Below are 18,687 nucleotides of genomic sequence, written 5' to 3' on the forward strand. Positions count from 1 at the left end.
ATGGTCACCCCCACATTGTCACAAGATGGCCGTCAGGGGAGGGCAGTTGGGGCGACCAGGCATGCAGGGGAGGGCAGTTGGGGGTGATCGGGCCGGTAGGGGAGCAGTTAGGTGTCAATCATGCCAGCAGGGGAGCAGTTAGGGGCAATCAGGCAGCCAGGCAGGCAAGTGGTTAGGAGCCAGCAGTCCCGGATTGTGAGAGGGATCCCAGATTGCAGAGGGTGAAGGCTGGGCTGAGGGACACCCCCTCCCCCGCCCCAGTACATGAATTTCGTGCACTGGGCCTCTATAAAGACTGGAAACTAAAGACTGATAGACTGCAACTTATTTCTTACTTTTTTCTTTCCTTTTTTTCCTTCTACTTTCTATCAAAACTCTCAAAAATTATTCAAGCACAAATCCTAATACAAGCATGAAACACCAATCAGAATCAGTTTAGTGAGGTTCTGATGCCAGAAATACACAAAACAGGAAAATCATTGCAAAAATGAGAATAAACCCTGCTGGCACCAAGGCCACATGCTGCCGGCCTCACCTCCCCGGTGTAGTCCTTCAGGACCCCCTTGTACACGTCCGAGCCATTGGGCCTGTTGATCACAACTCCTGGAGTGGGGTTTCTGAAAGTCAAAGGATACAAACTCTGACATGTCTCTGAAATCTCTCTCAAAACTATGCCCTTACACAGAAAAATGGTAATTGACTGTCGAAGACACTGCTCATCACCCGATGGTCACCCAGTGCAATGATTTTAGCAGCTTGGGGATCCCGGTCATGCCGCTTTCAACGCTTCGAAAGCGCCAGCCCCAAACCCCCTTCAGCACCCACTGCCCATGTCCCTGCCACTGCCAGGGTGCCCCATGCTATGTTCAAAGTTCTACATGAAGCAGCCCTGTGAAATTCCACCTGCGAGTCTGTTTAATCCTAATGTTAGGGCACCGTATAGGGACGCCGCCCACGAGAGCACTGCGTACTTACTCTTCAGAGTTGGCGATGTCATCGTACATCATCACGACGATCTGCTCGTCGGGAATCCCATTGCGGTGGACGATCTGGTAGGCGTGGCATGCATCTGCCTGGGAGACATGATTTCAGCAAGCCTTAGATTTTGCCCAGAAGGAGGCCAGGTTTGGAGTTCTAATGAGCAACACGTTCTTTCTCCAGGAAGGCATGCTGTGAGTCGTTCCCTATTGGTCAGGTCTTTAAATTATTTTAGAACATATACATTTATATTTTTGCACCCAATTTTTAAAAATCTCACTCCGCCCCATTATCCAAGCTCTTATTCATCAGGCAGTTAACATATATGTGGTCTACACACGCGTGCACACACACACACACACACGCACATACACACACACACACACGCACATATAAACCACCACCACTGCATCCACAGGTAACAAGAGCCTTTACAAGAAAATCAGTATTATGTCAGATTTAACTCACCCTTACAATGATAGTGGAAGTGAGCAGACACACCCACCAACTCACCTATTATTTATTACTCCTATCTGAACGTAGGCTCATTAAAAAACAAAAACTTACAGAGTAAACTTAACAAAATCAGTGCTCACACACTGCAAATTACAAGAGACTGCTGAGGGAAATTAAAGATCTAGATAAACAAGCATCTCATATTCATGGATCAGAAGACTTAGCACTAGAAAACTTTTTTTAAAAGATCAGCAGGTTTTTGCAGAAATTGACAGGATGATCCTGAAATTTATATAAAATTGCAAAAGACCTAGAATAGACAAATTTTAAAAAAGAACAGAGCTGGAGGACTTTCACTTCCTGATTTCAAAACTATTCTGGGGAAAGAACAGTCTTTCAATAAATGGTGCTGAGACTATTTGGATATCCACATGAAAAGAGATGAATTTAGGCCCTCATTTCAATCTCAACACGAAAATTAGGTCAAAATGGATCATAGACTTATGTAAGGGCTAAAACAAAACTTGGAAGACAACAGAAAATCTTTGGAACCTTGAGTTACAACTGCAAAGATGTTACAGATATATCACCAAAAGTCTGGTCTATAAAAGAAAAAATCTTTTAAATGGGACATCATCAAAATGACAAACCTTAGCACTTCAAAAGACACCATTAAGAAAATGAGAAGACAAGCAACCGAGTAAGATAAAATATTTGCAAAACACATTATCTAACAGGACCTGTCAGAATTTGCAAAGAACTCTTGTTCTTTAATAAGATAAGATAATCAACCTAGGGAAGAAAAAAAAAGATTTGAGTAAAGATCACTTAAGAAGATATACAACACACACACCCAGGCCCGGCAGAGGCAGCCAAATAAGTGGATTATGTGGTAGCTCCGGACAGATAGCCCAAGGCTGGTTACAGGCAGCATCTGACACCGACCTGCACTGGAATCCCACCCAAGTGGACCCAGAACCAGCACAACCAGTGGTGGGCTTCAGACCACAACAGAAGTTGGCCCAACTAACCACACAGGTGGCACACCCAAAGGGAGATCCTGGCAGGCTCCAGACCTTGCTGGAAACAACTCCTCCTGGGGCGGCAGCCCTACACAGTGGCTCATACAACATGTGATCGAGGTCTGTTCTTACAGTCAGCCAGACTGACGGTTAACCCCCCCCACAAACAGGCCAACAGCATTCGAGACTCAGCTACAACAGGAGGGAGCACATAACCCACAAAACAGACATTCCTGGGCACGGAGCTCAGGTGACCTGGAAAATTGCGCCACTGAGCCCCACAAGACACCTGGAACATAAAACCACCATAACAAGTTCGGGAGTCATAGAAGATCTACCCAATACGCAGAGACAAACGCAAAAACCAGACAAAATGGGAGACAAAGAAACACGTCCCAAATGAAAAAACAAAACAGGAGAAACCCCCAGAAAAAGAATGAAATGAAATGGAGGCAAACAAGATATCAGACGCAAAGTTCAAAACAATGGTTATAAGGATGCTCAAGGACTTAGGAGAAGAATGAATGATCTCAGTGAGAACTTAAAGAGATAGCAAACATGAAGAAGGACGTAGAGACCATTTTTAAAAAGTCAGAAATGAAGAACACAATATCTGAAATGAAGAATATACTAGAAGGAATGGGCAGCAGGTTAGATGAAACAGAGGATTGAATCAGAAATTTAGAGGACAAGATAACAGAAAACACCTAAGCAGCAAAAAAAAAAAAAAAAAAAAAAAAAAAAAAAGAAATTTAAAAAATGAGGAAAGTCTAAGGGACAACATCAAGTGTAACAACATCTGTGTCATAAACGTATTGGAAGAGAGAGAGAGAGAACAAGGGATCAAGAATATGTGTGACGAAATAATGGCTGAAAAGTTCCCTAACCTGGTGAAGGAAAAAGACACGCAAGTCCAGGAAGCCCAGAGAATCTCAAACAAGATGAATCCAAAGAGGCCCACACCAAGACACATCATAATTAAAATGGCAAAGGTTAAAGATAAAGAGAGGACCTTAAGAGCAGCAGGAGAAAGACAGTTACCTATAAGGGAACTCCCATAAGGCTGCCAACTGATTTCCCAACAGAAACACTTCAGGACAGAAGGGATTGGTGTGAAATATTCAAAATAATTTTATTAACCAATATAACTCTAATAAATTCAATTTTTTAAAAAAAGATACATGAATGGCTAATAAGCATACAAAACGATCCCAATATCATTAGTTACTAGGCAAATGCAAATTAAAACTACATTGTGCCCTTGTCAGTGTGCCTCGGTTGAAGAGGTTGTCCCATGCTCCAGAAGGTCGTGGGTTCAATTCCCAGTCAGGGAACATGCCTAGGTTGTGGGTTTGATCCCCAGTCAGGGCTCTGTCCGGGGGCAACTGATCAATGTATATCTCTGCCACATCAATGTTTTTTTATCTCTACCTCCCCCTACCCCCCTCTCTAAGATCAATTAAAATATACAGTATATATGCCACAATGAGATACCACTTCACAGCTAGACAGACAAAACTAGTGTTAGAGAGAATGTGGAGAAACCAGAACCTCCATTCACTGGAAAACAGTTAACAGTATCTTAAAAAGTTAAACATAAAAAACAAAAAGACAAAAAAAACAAAAACAAAAACAAAAGTTAAACATAAATTTGCCATATGACCCAGCAAATCTACTCTACTGTATCTGCCCAAAAGAAACAAAAACATTAATCCACACAAACGTTCTTGGCAGCGTTGTTCATAACAGGCAAGAAATGGAAAGAACCCATATGTCCGCCAACTGGTAAATGGACTGACAGAATGTGGTCTATCCACACGATTTAACACGCTCTGGCAATAAAAACGAAGTCCTGACACATGCCTCAACACAGATAAACCTCACAAACAGCACGCTAACAGAAACCAGACACAAAAGACTACATGTTGTATAGCTCCATGTACATGCAATGTTCAGAAATGGCAAATCTGTGGACAGAAAGTAGGTTAGTGGTAGCCAGGGGTAGGGACTGCCAATAGGTGTGAGGGGCCTTACTGGGAAGACGGAAATGTTCTAATTTAACTAATTTATGATGATGTTTGCACCACTTGTTAAATTTACTTAAAAAAATCATTGAGTGTGCACCTGGAATGGATGAATTACATGTGATATGTGAAACATCTACACTAATAAAAGAGAAACATGTAAATTAACCGTCACTTCACAACGCCCACCAGCCAATCAGGAGTGAGTATGGAAATTAACCCGACAAAGATGACAGCAGCCCCGCCCCCCAGCCACTCCAGGCCTCTGGGCAGCACACATGCAGGCCCGGAGCGGCCAGGTGGGGCAGGACACCTGCTATGAGGGGGAGGGCGCAGGGCGGAGGGCTACAGGAGCGGTGCTCCGGCTGGAGCAAAGACTGAAGGCTCCGGCCAGAGCGAAGGCCTGGGTCTGGGTGCCGGAGGAAAACCAGTGCCGTCAGCCAGGAGAAGGAAGGCCTATTGCACGAATCTTAGTGCAATGATCCTCTAGTGTTTCTATAAAGTTGTATCTTTTAGAAAGGGCAGGTTTGGCATGTCCCAGGTTAGCTGGTTGGACTCCTCACACCGCCTTGACAGGAAGCTGTTCCCGCTCCCCCCACCCACCCCCAATTTCACGGATGGAAACAAGCTCAGAAGGGCTCAGTGCTTCAAACCTGGGTTCCAATCCCCCCATGCCTGGTGCCATCGTCCACTCCACACAGTGGTCTCAAAGGCACGTCTCAATTCTCTCGTGGGTCCTTGGAGGTACCTGGTTGCCTCTAACTTGAACTCACGGGGTTCTTTGTATGAGTCAAGTATTTACTGGCACTCAAAAGAAATAAAAGTAGGGTGAAACCAATCAAAAAATGTGGAAGTGGTGTTGGAGGCTACTTGACTCACTTCCCTTGGACATATCTGTCCTATATGAATTTTTCCCCTTAAAAACAGAAGGGCCATATGAGGTAACATTTGAGGGGAGGGCATTGAGCAAGACTTGACCCTCGGGACTACTGAGCAGAGATCACCGTGGTCAGCATGTTTCAGCGCTAGCATTGGGAGTTCCGATGGGCGTACTAATGCATCCCGTGACTGCCTGCTGCAGCCTCTGGCCTGCCGCTGTCTGCTCCTGCTGCCTCCACCTCGGGCCAACTGTCAGCTAAACAGACAACCTGCTTGGAACAAAGACCAATACAGCTGGCACGCTCTGGTCTCAGTCACTGTGAAGGGGTCCACCTTCGAGCCAGGAAGGAGTTGGGAAGGGGTTCCCACGGTCTGCTCATCCCACAGGTGTACACCTAACCTCACCTCCTGACATTGCTCTGAGCCCTGGCCCAGAGCGTGGGCTTTGTAGGGTTGCCTCCCTGAGCCCACCACCACCTCAACTTCGTCCAGAGGGAACCAGAGGTTCAAAGGGAGATTACGTAATATGCTCAAAATAATAGGGCAGGGAGTGGAGAGCAGGACTGACGCCTGTGGTGTGTGCAGGTCCAAAGCCCACACTCTTTCACGATCCTGCGCTGCCTCTGGCCTGGACAAGGAGAGCCCTCCTGTGCTAACTGCATTCCCCTAACTCAGTCCTGCCCTGCCCTCTTTCCTAGTCCCTTCCCACGTGCCCTTTAAAAGTGTGCTTCTCTTTTTAAATATAAAACTGATACTTTGCAACAGCATGGATTGATTAACCACAAAAACATTATGCTGCCCTAACCGGTTTGGCTCAGTGGGTAGAGCGTCGGCCTGCGGACTGAAGGGTCCCGGGTTCGATTCCGTCAAGGGCATGTACCTTGGTTGCGGGCACATCCCCAGTAGGGGGTGTGCAGGAGGCAGCTGATGGATGTTCCTCTCTCATCAATGTTTCTAACTCTCTATCCCTTTCCCTTCTTCTCTGTAAAAAAAAAAATTAATAAAATACATTAAAAAAAACATTATGCTAAGTGAAAAGCTAGACACACAAGACTACATATTGTCTGATTCCATTTATAAGAAGTTTCCAGAGAAGGCAAAACAATAGAGACAGAGCAGATCCATGGTTACCAGGGTTCGGGAAGAAACAGGGAGGACTGACTGCAAAGGGCACCAGGGAACTTTCTAGAATGATGGAAGGTGTCCCAAAACTAGACTGTGGCGAGGCTTGCACCACTGTATGACTTCACCAAAAATCACTTAGCTGTACAATTATCACAGGGACTTACGACTGGTATTGTAACCTTCTGCCTCGTGAAGCTATTTTTAAAAGGTGATGATGGGGCAGTTTGTAAACATAAAAGGGAAGGTGGCCTTTCAGGAACATGGCTCTGCCACCTGACCCTCCATCATAACCTCTTCCTTCCACCGCCCCCAGGTATAAGCTCAAGACTTCCCCTATCCCTCTCGGCCTCAACTGGAGCCCACCCACCCGCCTGCCTCCTCGGGCCCCCGGGACACACGCTCTCACAGCCTTCCTGGGAGGAGGTGGGGGCCCCTTCCGTCCACTCCAACCACAAACTCCAGACCAGCAGAGGGGAGTGGGGGAGCATTCTCAGGGCTTCTCCTCCTGCCAACACATCACCAAACAACTTTCTCCTTCAGAGCCCACTGCCCTGCAACCCAACCCCCCTCCAACCTCCTTTCTTCTGATAACACCTGGCTCTCCCCCAACTCCTGATAATAATGAACTTCACCTTCAACCTACATCAACCACCCCCCCAACCACCATTCCCAGGCCTTAGATCTTCCTTCTCCACAGGCTCAAACCTCAGTCCTGAAAGAAACCCACCTCCAGCCCCATTGCTCCCCAGGACCTACGTCTTTTCCCTTCACAAGCCTGTCAGAGGACAGACTGTACAGCCCTCACCACGGGCTGCCTGCACTTCAGACCTCTCCCTCTCCCCTCCTCTCACTGGAAGCTGGCTTACGCCCCCACCACTGCGGTCATCCGCCATCCCCAGGCCTCACCCTCCCCACACTCAGAATGTCGCTCATGAATCCCAGCCAAAAATGGGAATCCAATTCGGTCAAGACAAAGCACAGAAAAGCACTTAGCAATGACTTCATTGTGCCTGGTGTGCAATTAAGAAATTTGTGATAATGAGTGCTGTCTTCATCCAAGGAAAATGTATGCCTTTATAAAAATGTATGTAAAGGTCTATATAGGTTCTACAGGGAAAGTTCTTTCAGATGCTTTTTTTTTTTTTTAACACAGAGAGGGAGGGAGAGGGAGAGGGAGATAGAAACATCAATGACAAGAGAGAATCATTGATCAGCTGCCTCCTGCACACCCCACACTGAGGATCGAGCTCACAACCCCGGCATGTGCCCCAACCTCCTGGTTCACAGGTCGATGCTCAACCACTGAGCCATGCCGGCCGGGCTCAAATGCTTTTAATGATTAGCCTCCAAAGTCAAGAAAGCGAATGTTGGCAGCTGGCTGGGAACGGAATCAGGCCCGAGGGACAGGGGCTGAGGTCAGCAATGACTCAGCACATGTGTTTCCTCTCTGCTCGGCCTCTGTGGCCTCAGCACTGTCGTCCTCCCTCATTTAGGGACAACTATTTCAGTCTGCGGCCACTTTTCGCCTTGCTTCCCTTTATTTCAATGTTAAGCATTTTACCCAGGGAAACTAGCAACACTTAAGAGGGGGGGGAAAAAAGGTTTTCTGGGTGCAAAGGTTCATTGGATATCTACACTTAATAATGTTTAACCAATATTTTTTAAAGTTGGTTGTATAAAAACCAGGGTGGCTGATGAATCAGCCTGTTCACTATCGGTGACCCATACTGAGTACCTCATCTTTCTACCTTGTGGGGAGGGGGGAGGAAGAGCCAGGGAGTCGAGAGCTGCGGACTCGGGTTGCTTCTCTGGAAATGGGTCAGGCCTGGTGTTAAGCATTAAAAGGAAAAGGGGTCATTTTGCCATGACAAGTTTTTAAGAAAGCCAAATGTCCTATTCAGCCAGCATACAAATGTCATTCAATAATCATCCATTTTAGAGCTCGAAAGAGCTTATCTAAACAACCCCCTACCCAACAGATAAGAAAACCGACACCCAGCCCTAGCTGGTTTGGCTCAGTGGATAGAGCAAGACTAAAGGGCCCCAGGTTTGATTCCGGTCAAGGGCATGTGCTCGGGTTGCGGGCTCGATCCCCAATAGGGGGCGTGCAGGAGGCAGCCAATCAATGATTCCCTCATTGATGTTTCTCTCTCTCTCTCTCTTCCTTCCTATCTGAAATCAATAAAAATATATTTAAAAAAGAAAAAAATGAAAAGAAAACCGACACCCAGGTGCGGAGACACTGCCCAGCCATCAGGAACACAGACGAGAGGCCCGCACTGGCCCCTACAGCAGCCACTGGCCACGCACAGCGATTAGCACTTCAAATGCGCCCGTCTGAACCGAACGCACGGTGAATATAAAAGAACACTGGATTCCAATGACTTAGCACCAAATACAAAATGTAAGGCATTTTGTTATCAACTTTTTATGTCAATTACCAGTAAAATGATAATAGTTTTGATATATTGAGTTAAATAAGATAAGGTTAATTTAACTTTTTTTTTTTTTTTTACTTTTTAAAACTGTAGCTACTAGAAAATTCACCATGTCACATGTGGCTGTCCCTACTGGACAGTGCTGCTCCGGAGCTCATTGGCCTGGGTTTGGATCCAGGCTCGGCACTTGCCATCTGACCACACTGGGTCAAGTGCTGACCTTTTCCCTGCCTCAGCCCACTCACTCGCAAAGAGGGAATAAGAACCGGAACCACAGCATATAACCCATGACAGGGACTAAATGAGTTCACTGTGTAAAAGGCTCTAGGACAGTTCAGCACATACTGTGAGGGTCTAGGCATCCAGTTTCTGAGAATTACAAAATGAAATGGCTTCTTAAATTACAACTTTATTCATTTACTTATTTTTATTGATTCAGAGAGGAAGGGAGAGGGAGAGAGAGAAACGTCAATGATGAGAGAGAACCACTGATCAGCTGCCTCCTGCTGGGGATTGAGCCCATAACCCAGGCATGTGCCCTTGACTGGAATTGAACCCAGGACCCTTCGGTCCACAGGCCAACACTCTATCCATTGAGCCAAACCGGCGAGGGCTAAATTACAACTTTATTGAGGTATAATTCACATATCATAAAAGTCAGTCTTTTAAAATATACAACCCTGTGGTTTCTAATATATTCACAAAGTCATGCAACCATAACCACTATCTAATTCTAGAATAATTTCATCATCCCAAAAGGAGATCCCATACCCTTTACCAGTCATTCCCCATTGTCCCCTCCACCCAGACCTGGCAACCACTAACCGACATTCTGCCTCTGTAGATTTCCCTATTCTGGACATTTGATGTAAATGGGACCTTACAATACGTGGTCTGTGCAACTGGCTTCTTTTATTTAGCATGTTCTTAAGGCCATCCGTGTTGAGGTATCGGTACTGTATTCCTTTTCATGACCAGTAACATACCCTTGTGTGGACAGACCACATTTTGTTTATCCATTCATCAGCTGATGGACACTTGGATTGTTTCTACTTTCTGGCTATGATGAATAATACTGCTATGATCATTCAAGTACAGGTTTTTGTGAGAACATATGTGTTCCTTTCTCTTGGGTGCGTGCCTAGCAGTGGAATCGCTGGGTCATATGGTAACTCTCTGTTTAACCTTTTAAGGAACTGCCAGACTGTTTCCCAAAGTGGCTGCACCATCTTTTCGCTCTAACTTCTGCCAGGCTGATTTGCTGGAGATGCCAGGAAAGATGGGGAGAAGGGTAGGGAGAGCAGCAGGCAGAGGCCTGGAGGGCAAAGAGGCTTTGAGGCTTTGGCCAGACCCCTGGGCTTCAGTCCTGTCTGTACCTCAACTTCTGTGTGGCCTCAGGGAAGTCACTTCCTCTCTTTTATTCTCAGTTTCCTTTTCTATAACAGGAAGGTGATGGCCAGTGGGTCTCAACTAGGGACACCTGGTAAAGACGGGGGTGGGTGATGCTCCTGGTTTCTAGTGGGCAGAGATCCAGGACGCTGCTAACCATCCCACAGGACAGACTCCCAAAGAATAGCCTGGTCCCACATGTCAACAGCTCCAAGGTTAAAAACCTTGGTTAGACTGAGGTGACTCCACAGAGGCCTTTTTGAAGAAATACAAACTGCTTTCCAAAACTGATGTACCATTTTACAACCCCCCAGGAACATGAGGGTTCCCATTTCTCCACAGCCTCGCTAACACATCCCTTTGCCAGCCTAAAGGAGTGTAAATGGCTTTTTAACCGGTCTGCTCTTTTAACGACGTCCAGGGCTGTTTACAGAATGCCAGTGCCATAAAGAAAGAGATGAGCCATTTTCCTACCTGGTGCCTATAATTATACCAGCCATTGGAGCCTGCGACGATGACCACCCAGTGCTTGCCTCCGTCCTCTGGATCGTCCTCGGGAACAGCACCAGTTCCCAGGACCAAGCTGAGCAGCACGGCTACCTCCCACATCATTCTGTGCCTTGGCATCACCTGCAGAAACCTGGGAAGAGAAAAGCAAAGTCAAGCCAAAAAGGAAGGACAAGAACAGAAGAATACCTCTGGCCCCTAAGAAAGTATCATAGTAGCCTTGGCCAGTCTGCTCAATGGTTAGAGTGTTGGCCCTCAGACTAAATAAAGCAGGGGTCGCCAACCTTTCGGACCTCACGGTCCACCAGTGGTCCGCGGACCAGTTGGCTACCGCTGGACTAAAGGGTCACAGACTTGATTCTGATTGACAGCATGAACCTCCATTGCAGGCTACATCCCCGGCCCTGGTCAGGGCAAGTGTGAGGGGCAACCAGTCGATGTGTGTGTGTGTGTGTGTGTGTGTGTGTGTGTGTGTGTGTGTCTCCCCCTCCCTTTCAGTCTCTCTAAAAATCAATGGAAAAAATATCTTTGGGTGAAGATTAACAAAACAAAAAAGAGAGAGTATCATAGTAAGTAGGTCAAACGATAAGACCACTTAGTCATCAGACAGAACATGCTGAGGATAAAAATGTTGACAGAGCAGAATTCTGTTTTTAGCTCTGCCGCCCTTTCCCCAGGTGAAGGGGGCTGCCCCTCCCTCCCAACCTTCACTACAAGTTGCAGTTAGGAGTATAAACTAAAGATTGTCAAGAAAGCTCTTTGAGCAACCTTTAAAGTTTTGGCACAACTTGGTATAGAGCAGATAAAGTTCATCAACAAAATTCACTGCATTAGAAAAATGACTACCACATGCTTTGAAGTGTTTGCAAGAAAAGAATATACATGTAATGGATGCATGGGAAGATGTGGAAGGCAAACATAAAAATCTAACAGTAGTTATGACTGGTGGTAGGTAGAATTAAGGATGATTTTCTTTTTCATACTTGTCTTTTTTTATTGCAATTAATGTGTATTATATAATAAAGTTTGTCAAAGTTCAATATACATTCAATGTAAACATGGAGTAACTATTTATTAGCTGGTGAGCAAGCAAACTGGGTAACAGTCCAACACGGGCAGCCCTACCCTTAAACCCATTTACATGCATTCCGTACAACAGGCAGGGCCAGTATTGAATCCTTGTTTTAGAAAAGGGGGAGGTTGAAGCAAGAGAGAAGTAACCTGCCCAGTCAGCTCTGGCCCAGCCCAGAAGCCAGGCCTTCTGAATTCCTGGTCCAGCCTTCTGCTATGTGCTTCTGCATCTCAAGATTATTCTTTTTTGTTGTTGTTAATCCTCACTGGAGGATGTTTTTCCATTTTTTTCTTTTTTAAGAGAGAATGAAGAGATGGGGAGAGACATGAGAAAAAGAGAGAAACATCGATGTGAGAGACACACATCAGCTGGCTGCCTCCCGCACTGCCCTACCAGGGCCGGGGATCGAGCCTGCAACCGAGGTACGTGCCCTTGAAAGAATCAAACAAGGACCCTTCAGTCCGTGGTCTGATGCTCCATCCACTAAGCCAAACCGGCTAGGGCTCCAGATTACTCTTACTGAAGCACATGCCCAGTTTTCTACTCCGTGGCCAAAACCTGAAATAATGTTTTAAAGCACCAAAGGCGGGGACTAAGGCTGAGTCCTGGCCGCCTGCATTCCTCACATCAGACCCGGGCCTCTGCCTTTTATGTTTGCCTTCCACATTTGGTGGGAGGTAATCAACCAAAGACCTTTTATGCTGTTCTAAAATCAGCCTTCCTGTGACAGGAGCCAGGCCTGCCATTCTGAGATAAGAGGAAAAACCGTCTCTGGCATGCAGGGACTCAGAGCAGAGAGTCTGTGAGGCCGACCTCTGCCTCCGATGCCATGGCATCGTTCTCTCATTCATTCGCCTGCTGGGCCCGTCTCCTGAACGCCCACCCGTCAGACAAAGTGCTGGGTACTAGGAGGGCAGTAGAGACAGGACAGGGCCTCGGTCCTCATGGAGCCTGCAGCCAGCTAAGCTATGAACCACCTCTACGCCTAAGAAACCTTAGCACCCTGTGCCTAACCCAGGCCTAAAACTCAAGGCAGTGGGTTTTCCCCCACAAGTGAAGAAACAGGAAGCCTGAGGCTGGTGAAAGTTTAAACACCTAAGAAGGCCTCAGGCCTATGCTTCTCCAATTGGACTGTTCATCCATACCACCCGGGGGTCTTGTGAGAATGCAGATTCTGATTGGGTAGGCCTGGGGGAGGGCCTGAGACTCTGCATTTCTGCCCAGCTTCAGTGCCGCCCAGGACTCCTGTGGCAGGCCTCCTCATCAACCCTGGCAGGCGCCAGTCCACGTCTGCCCAGAAGCCCAGCATCCCGACGCTGCCCTACCCTCCGAGGTCTCCTCCCCAGTACTCAATTCCCAACCTGTAAGCTGAACTGGTGCCAGACTCAGGTTTCTTTCACTCCACTGCAGGGCCAGGGATAGACGGTCACCACAGTAGGGTGTTCCCAGGTTTGTTTTAAAGATTATACTAGCCCTGACCGGTTTGGCTCAGTGGATAGAGAGTCGGCCTGCGGACTCAAGGGTCCCAGGTTTGATTCCAGTCTAGGGCATGTACCTTGGTTGAGGGCACATCCCCAGTGGGGGTGTGTGCAGGAGGCAGCTGATTGATGTTCCTCTCTCATCGATGTTTCTAGCTCTCTATCCCTCTCCCTTCCTCTCTGTAAAAAATCAATAAAATATATTTTAAAATATATATATATATATATATATATATATATATATATATATATATATAATCCTTAAATGGTGAATGGAGTGGATCCGGAGACATGGAAGCATGGAACAGAGTGTGGAATCTCGGAGGGAAGGCGGGGGGGTGGATGGATGGGTGGGAGGTAATCAACCAAAGACCTTTTATGTATATACTAGAGGGTCAACATCGAAATCGTGCACGGGTAGGGTCCCTAGGCCTCGCCTGCTATCAGGGCCATCTTCCGCCCATTCGCCAGTCCCCAGTCTCGCCCCGCTGCCGACACCCACCCCCATTCCCAGTGGTTCCCTGTTGGCCATCCAGCGATCAGAGCCTGCAGGCTGAGAGGAGGGACCGAGAGGTGGTCAATGCATCTCATAGCGACTGGTCGATCGGTTGTTCTGGTCGTTTTGCCATGATGGTCGCTGCCTTTTATTATATAGGATGCATAACCCATGGGACACAGACAGTGGGGTGGTGAGGGTGGGGGCCAGGGGTGGGCTGGAGTGGGTTGATGACAGAAAAAAGGGGACATATGTAATACTTTCAAAAATAAAGATTTAAAATAAAGATTATCCTTAAATGACCAAGAGTTCTTGTCTGGTTGGTTTTTGTTTTTAGTATGGCGGGTAACAGACATCAGAGAACAGAGAGATGAGGGCAGTAGACAGGCGCCAGAACCCCCTGGCCTGTTAATGTGACCCCCGCACCTACGGAAGCTCTCCCAAGCCCGCTATACCTGCCCAGGGCTCACTGTGGGGCTCGGAGGTAACAACAGGAGGTACAATTATACCAACAAAAAAAGAAGCAACGGTAAGGTCAGGCAAGAGAGAGCCAAGAGGCAAAAGCACACCCCTGCCCCCAGAGCTCCCCAGTAGCCCCCACAGGGAGGGGGTGTGACAGTGGCTACTGAGGTGACTCATTCAGCAGCCCTTCGATTCCGAGCTCACCCTTAACTGCTGGTTGCAACTAAGCCTCCCTGGGAAGCCTTCCCTAAAACAGGAGTTGGCAAACATTTTCAATAAAAGGCTGGAGAGCCAATATTTCCAGCCTTGCGGGTCATGCCATCTCCTGCCACAACTATTCCACTCTCCCACTGTATCAGGAAAGCCCCAGAGACGTGGCTATGTTGTAATAAAACCAGCGGTCCCTTTGGTCTGTCCTAGGGAGTGAGCAGGTGTCCGCTGCCCACCTGGCAGGTTCAGCGTGGCTGGCTTTATCATCTTTCCTCCACAATCATGAAACGGCTCCCTGGTTTACACACCAGTCTCTCTGAGTCTGGCTCATGTGACTTAATCCCGAGGAGGCTCATTCCTCTGGAGGCACTCCCTGGTGTGCGACTTTTTCCCTTCAGAGTCAGGGACCAAAAGGATAAATAAAATACTCGAATCCAATGGTTGGCCTGACTGCGAACAATAGAATGAGCTAAACTGCCTAAATTAGCAAATAAAGCAACAGCTACTGAAAGTACCGCCAGGTTATTTTTTTGAAATTCAAGTTTTCCTTTCATCCTTCCACTAATATACTAGCAAGTTACTTCTCAGTGAGGGAAAGGGCCTTATAAACACACAGCGATAATTTTATAGTTAACATTTGGCAATGGGTCTCCTCTATCATTTTCTTTCTTATAAACAGAATGCGGTTCCTTGAACATAATGGCAAGGTAAAAGCCTCACAGTATGACACTGATTGGAAAATGTCACTTTAGAAAGACACAGGTACTAACACTATTTTGGGAAACATATAGGGGCCTGGGGTGAAGATGAAAAGTGCAAGCACTATAATCATTTCATGACCCTCGGCAGTGAGCACGTCTCAAAGCAGCCGGCCTCAGGCGGCCATTTCCTCCTGATCAGCAACATTCCTGACAAAGTCACAATCTTGCAGCAAAGTGAAAAACTCCTGAAGAAGTGCAATGATCCCTGCTAAACTAGCTCTCTGTGACTGCCGCTTTCAGCCTCTCACTCCCTCCTCCCCCCAATCCATCCAACAAACAGGGCCCAGCACCCACCAGGTGCTCACAGGCACCAAAGAGGGAACCAAAGGAACAAAACCCTCCTCGGAGCTGACATTCTAGTGGGAAGAGACCATTGAAATACACAGGTGGTGATGAGCGCCCAGGAGAAATCTAAGGCAGGAGAGGGAGTCCCAGTAGAAGTGTCGTTTCCAAAGGGGGAAGATTTTAAGGAGGGGAAGGAGCCCGCCCTACAGCTAAACATAAACGTTCATCTACAGGGACTGTCCAGTTAAATCATTATGGTGCATCCTTTATAAGGGGGTACCGTGAAGCCTTTAACTCTTTGCACTCGCTTGCTTTTTTCTCGATTCTTTTATTCTACTCGGGATTTAATTTTTTAAATACCCCAGATTTTACAAAGCGCGCAGTAGAATAAAAAACTGGAGTTTCTTTTCATACAAAGTTATTTATTTGAATTTTTTTATATTTCAAATTATTGATACAGCCGAAACCGGTTTGGCTCAGTGGATAGAGCATCGGCCTTCGGACTGAAAGGTCCCAGGTTCGATTCCGGTCAAGGGCATGTACCTTGGTTGCGGGCACATCCCCAGTAGGGATTGTGCAAGAGGCAGCTGATCGATGTTTCTCTCTCATCGATGTTTCTACCTCTCTATCTCTCTCTCTTCCTCTCTGTGAAAAATCAATAAAATATATTTAAAAATTAATAAATAAATAAATAAATAAAATTATTTTAAAAAATTATTGATACATTCAAAGAGTAATTTGCACTCGACATCCGAGTGCAAAAGGTTAAAAATACTAAGGCAGATCTCAATGTGTCAAGAGTGGAAAGATCTCCGAGGTGTACTGCTAGGGGCTATGTGTTTAGTCTGCTAGACATTTGTGGGGAGAAAATGAACAGACAACTGATACTCTAACCAGGGAAGAGAAGCAAGTCCCCCCAAGCACAGGGTGGGAGAGTGGGATACCCTGGCTGTCTGCTCTGAGCCGTGTAATGTGCAAGGCACTTCACACAAGCCTCACAGCAGCCGGGGGCCAATCTCATTCCTCCCTTCAGACATTTGAGAAAACGGAGGCTCAGAGGCAGAGAAACTTACTGGCAAGTGGCACTGCTGGAAAGTGATAAAGATCTGACTCCAGAGACTGCCTTTTCCACGACATCACCTGACTTGTCCTAAAAGTTGTTTATCTGAATGTCTGGGAGGCCCTGTAACCACAGATGGGGACACTACACCCCACACCTGGAGCCTCCGGGCTTCCTCCAGGACACCCACAGTGCCCTTCACCCTACTCTTCTAAGGCACGCGTGGACAATCAAAGACACCCTGACCCACACAGAGCTAAGGTCAATGCACAAGCCTTTACAAAAGGGTTTCACAAGCCTCCAGGGACGAAACCTCTGCTCTTCCCACTTGGTCCTGTGAACCTCTTCAGTTACCAGGCTACACTAGGTCAGTGATTCAACTGAAGGATTCTGCTTACTTCAAGAAGCCTGCCATCAAGTGGGGTTCGATCCATTTGGGAGGTTTGGGGCAAGAGTACCCATTTGAGATAAACTATCACCAACAATATAAGAAATAAGGCCACGGTCACATGACCATCTATACAGCAGAGTCAAGTTCAAACCCAAGTCTGACACCAAAGCCCACACCTTAACCACCATAAATCGGCTGTATCCTCTCACTGCCAGATGTGATTTGCTGCTGGCTCTGGGTTAGAAACAGCAAACCACCAAAACCAAGCTGAACAATGACATCTGAAAAGAGCCTTCCCACCTGAAGGTTTTGGCTCCTACTCTCTGCTCTCCAGAAGTTTACTGTGAAATCATGAAAGTGGTACCAGCTGACAACATGCAAGAGATGCAAGACCTCCTCCGTGACCAAACTTGAGTCAAGCTCCTCTAAGCCCTCTTCCCACCTAAGCCTTGGCCTGCGCAGCCGTTTTAGCAAAAACCCTGTGAGAATCTCCCACCTTTGATAACTAATCAAGTTCCTCTTAGTAATTTTCCTCCACTGACCCTCTTACCCTTAAGTCCCAGCTGTCCTCTGTCTTCAGAGTTAAGCTCAGTTCTATACCAGAGTCTCTCTCCCCTAATGAAACAGCTGAAATATAGTAAAAACCCATCTTGCAAGTGTCCAATGCAATATCTCTTTAACACAGGACTTATAACTACTAACTCAGGGGAGATCTGAGGGCCTCTCTGGTCCTTTATTATCCATCTGTGAAATGAGATGGTAGAACTGAATTAGGAAGAGACTGTTCAGTTTTCAGATCCTTTTATTTCCTGTTTAAAGACTTGGGTTAAAATTCAACTAGATCTCATCTGAACTCTCAAATTAAAAAAGTATTTTGGGGAAAAAAAAAGTATTTTGTTCAGGTTAATAATTTATTTTCCCTATAGGGAAAATTTCTGATTCAGTGGCAAATTAGATTCTATATCAGAGCATGTCCTTCTAGGGTATCAATATCTAAAAATTCTATTGCAATTTTTCTTACAATTCTATAAACTTTGGATAACAACAATGCAAATGATTCTTGTCCAAAGACATTCAAATTAATTCTATCAAGTGGAGGATGGACTGACTTATCCCACTGTAGAAATAAGCTAGTTTTGCCTCCATCTGCACATTCATTTCATTATTTTCTGACCTACAAGTTTCCTCATGAATGAGTTAAATATAATCTTTAACTCACTTGCTCATTCTTATATTTCTATGGAGTGATGGACTTTACCTTTTTTTTTATAAACTATACTAGAAGCCCAGTGCATGATTGAATCATGCACGTGTAGGGTCCCCTACATGCTTTCACTTTCGATTGCGGGGGAGCTGGGTGCCTGTCTGCTGGTGCACCAGGCCTTTCAGAAGCCTCGGCGTGGCATAGCCTTCTGAAAGGCCTGGTGCTGGAGCAGACAGGCACCCAGCTCCCCCGCTTTTGATGGTCCGAGGCGAGATGTGAGCTCGCTGCCCCAGAGGCCCCTTCTGTTCCATGGCACAGACGCTGAGCTCGTGCCGCCGCTGGCGAAGCGAGCTCAGTGTCCCGCTGGCCCAATCGGCTACCCCGGCCACCCCGAGTCCCGCCCCCTGCGCCTCCTGCTGGCCCAATCACGGGCGTAGCGGAGTGATGGTA

General features: G+C 46.7%; 1 protein-coding gene across 2 annotated transcripts in view; it reads right to left on the reverse strand.

The window, feature by feature from the left end:
- Nucleotides 1–18,687, reverse strand: part of LGMN (legumain) — a 36,665-nt gene that overhangs the window by 13,012 nt on the left and 4,966 nt on the right. For both annotated transcript variants that reach the window (XM_079769891.1, XM_079769892.1), the window contains exons 2-4: nt 10,786–10,951; nt 976–1,073; nt 536–617 (exon numbers count right to left, since the gene is read on the reverse strand). In XM_079769891.1, coding sequence (XP_079626017.1) covers nt 536–617; nt 976–1,073; nt 10,786–10,938 — 333 coding nt within the window. In that variant the 5' untranslated portion in view covers nt 10,939–10,951. The remainder of the gene's footprint in view (nt 1–535; nt 618–975; nt 1,074–10,785; nt 10,952–18,687) is intronic.

The sequence above is a fragment of the Cnephaeus nilssonii genome (genome assembly GCF_951640355.1).
Source record: "Cnephaeus nilssonii genome assembly, chromosome: 4".
Taxonomy (NCBI): Eukaryota; Metazoa; Chordata; class Mammalia; order Chiroptera; family Vespertilionidae; genus Cnephaeus; species Cnephaeus nilssonii.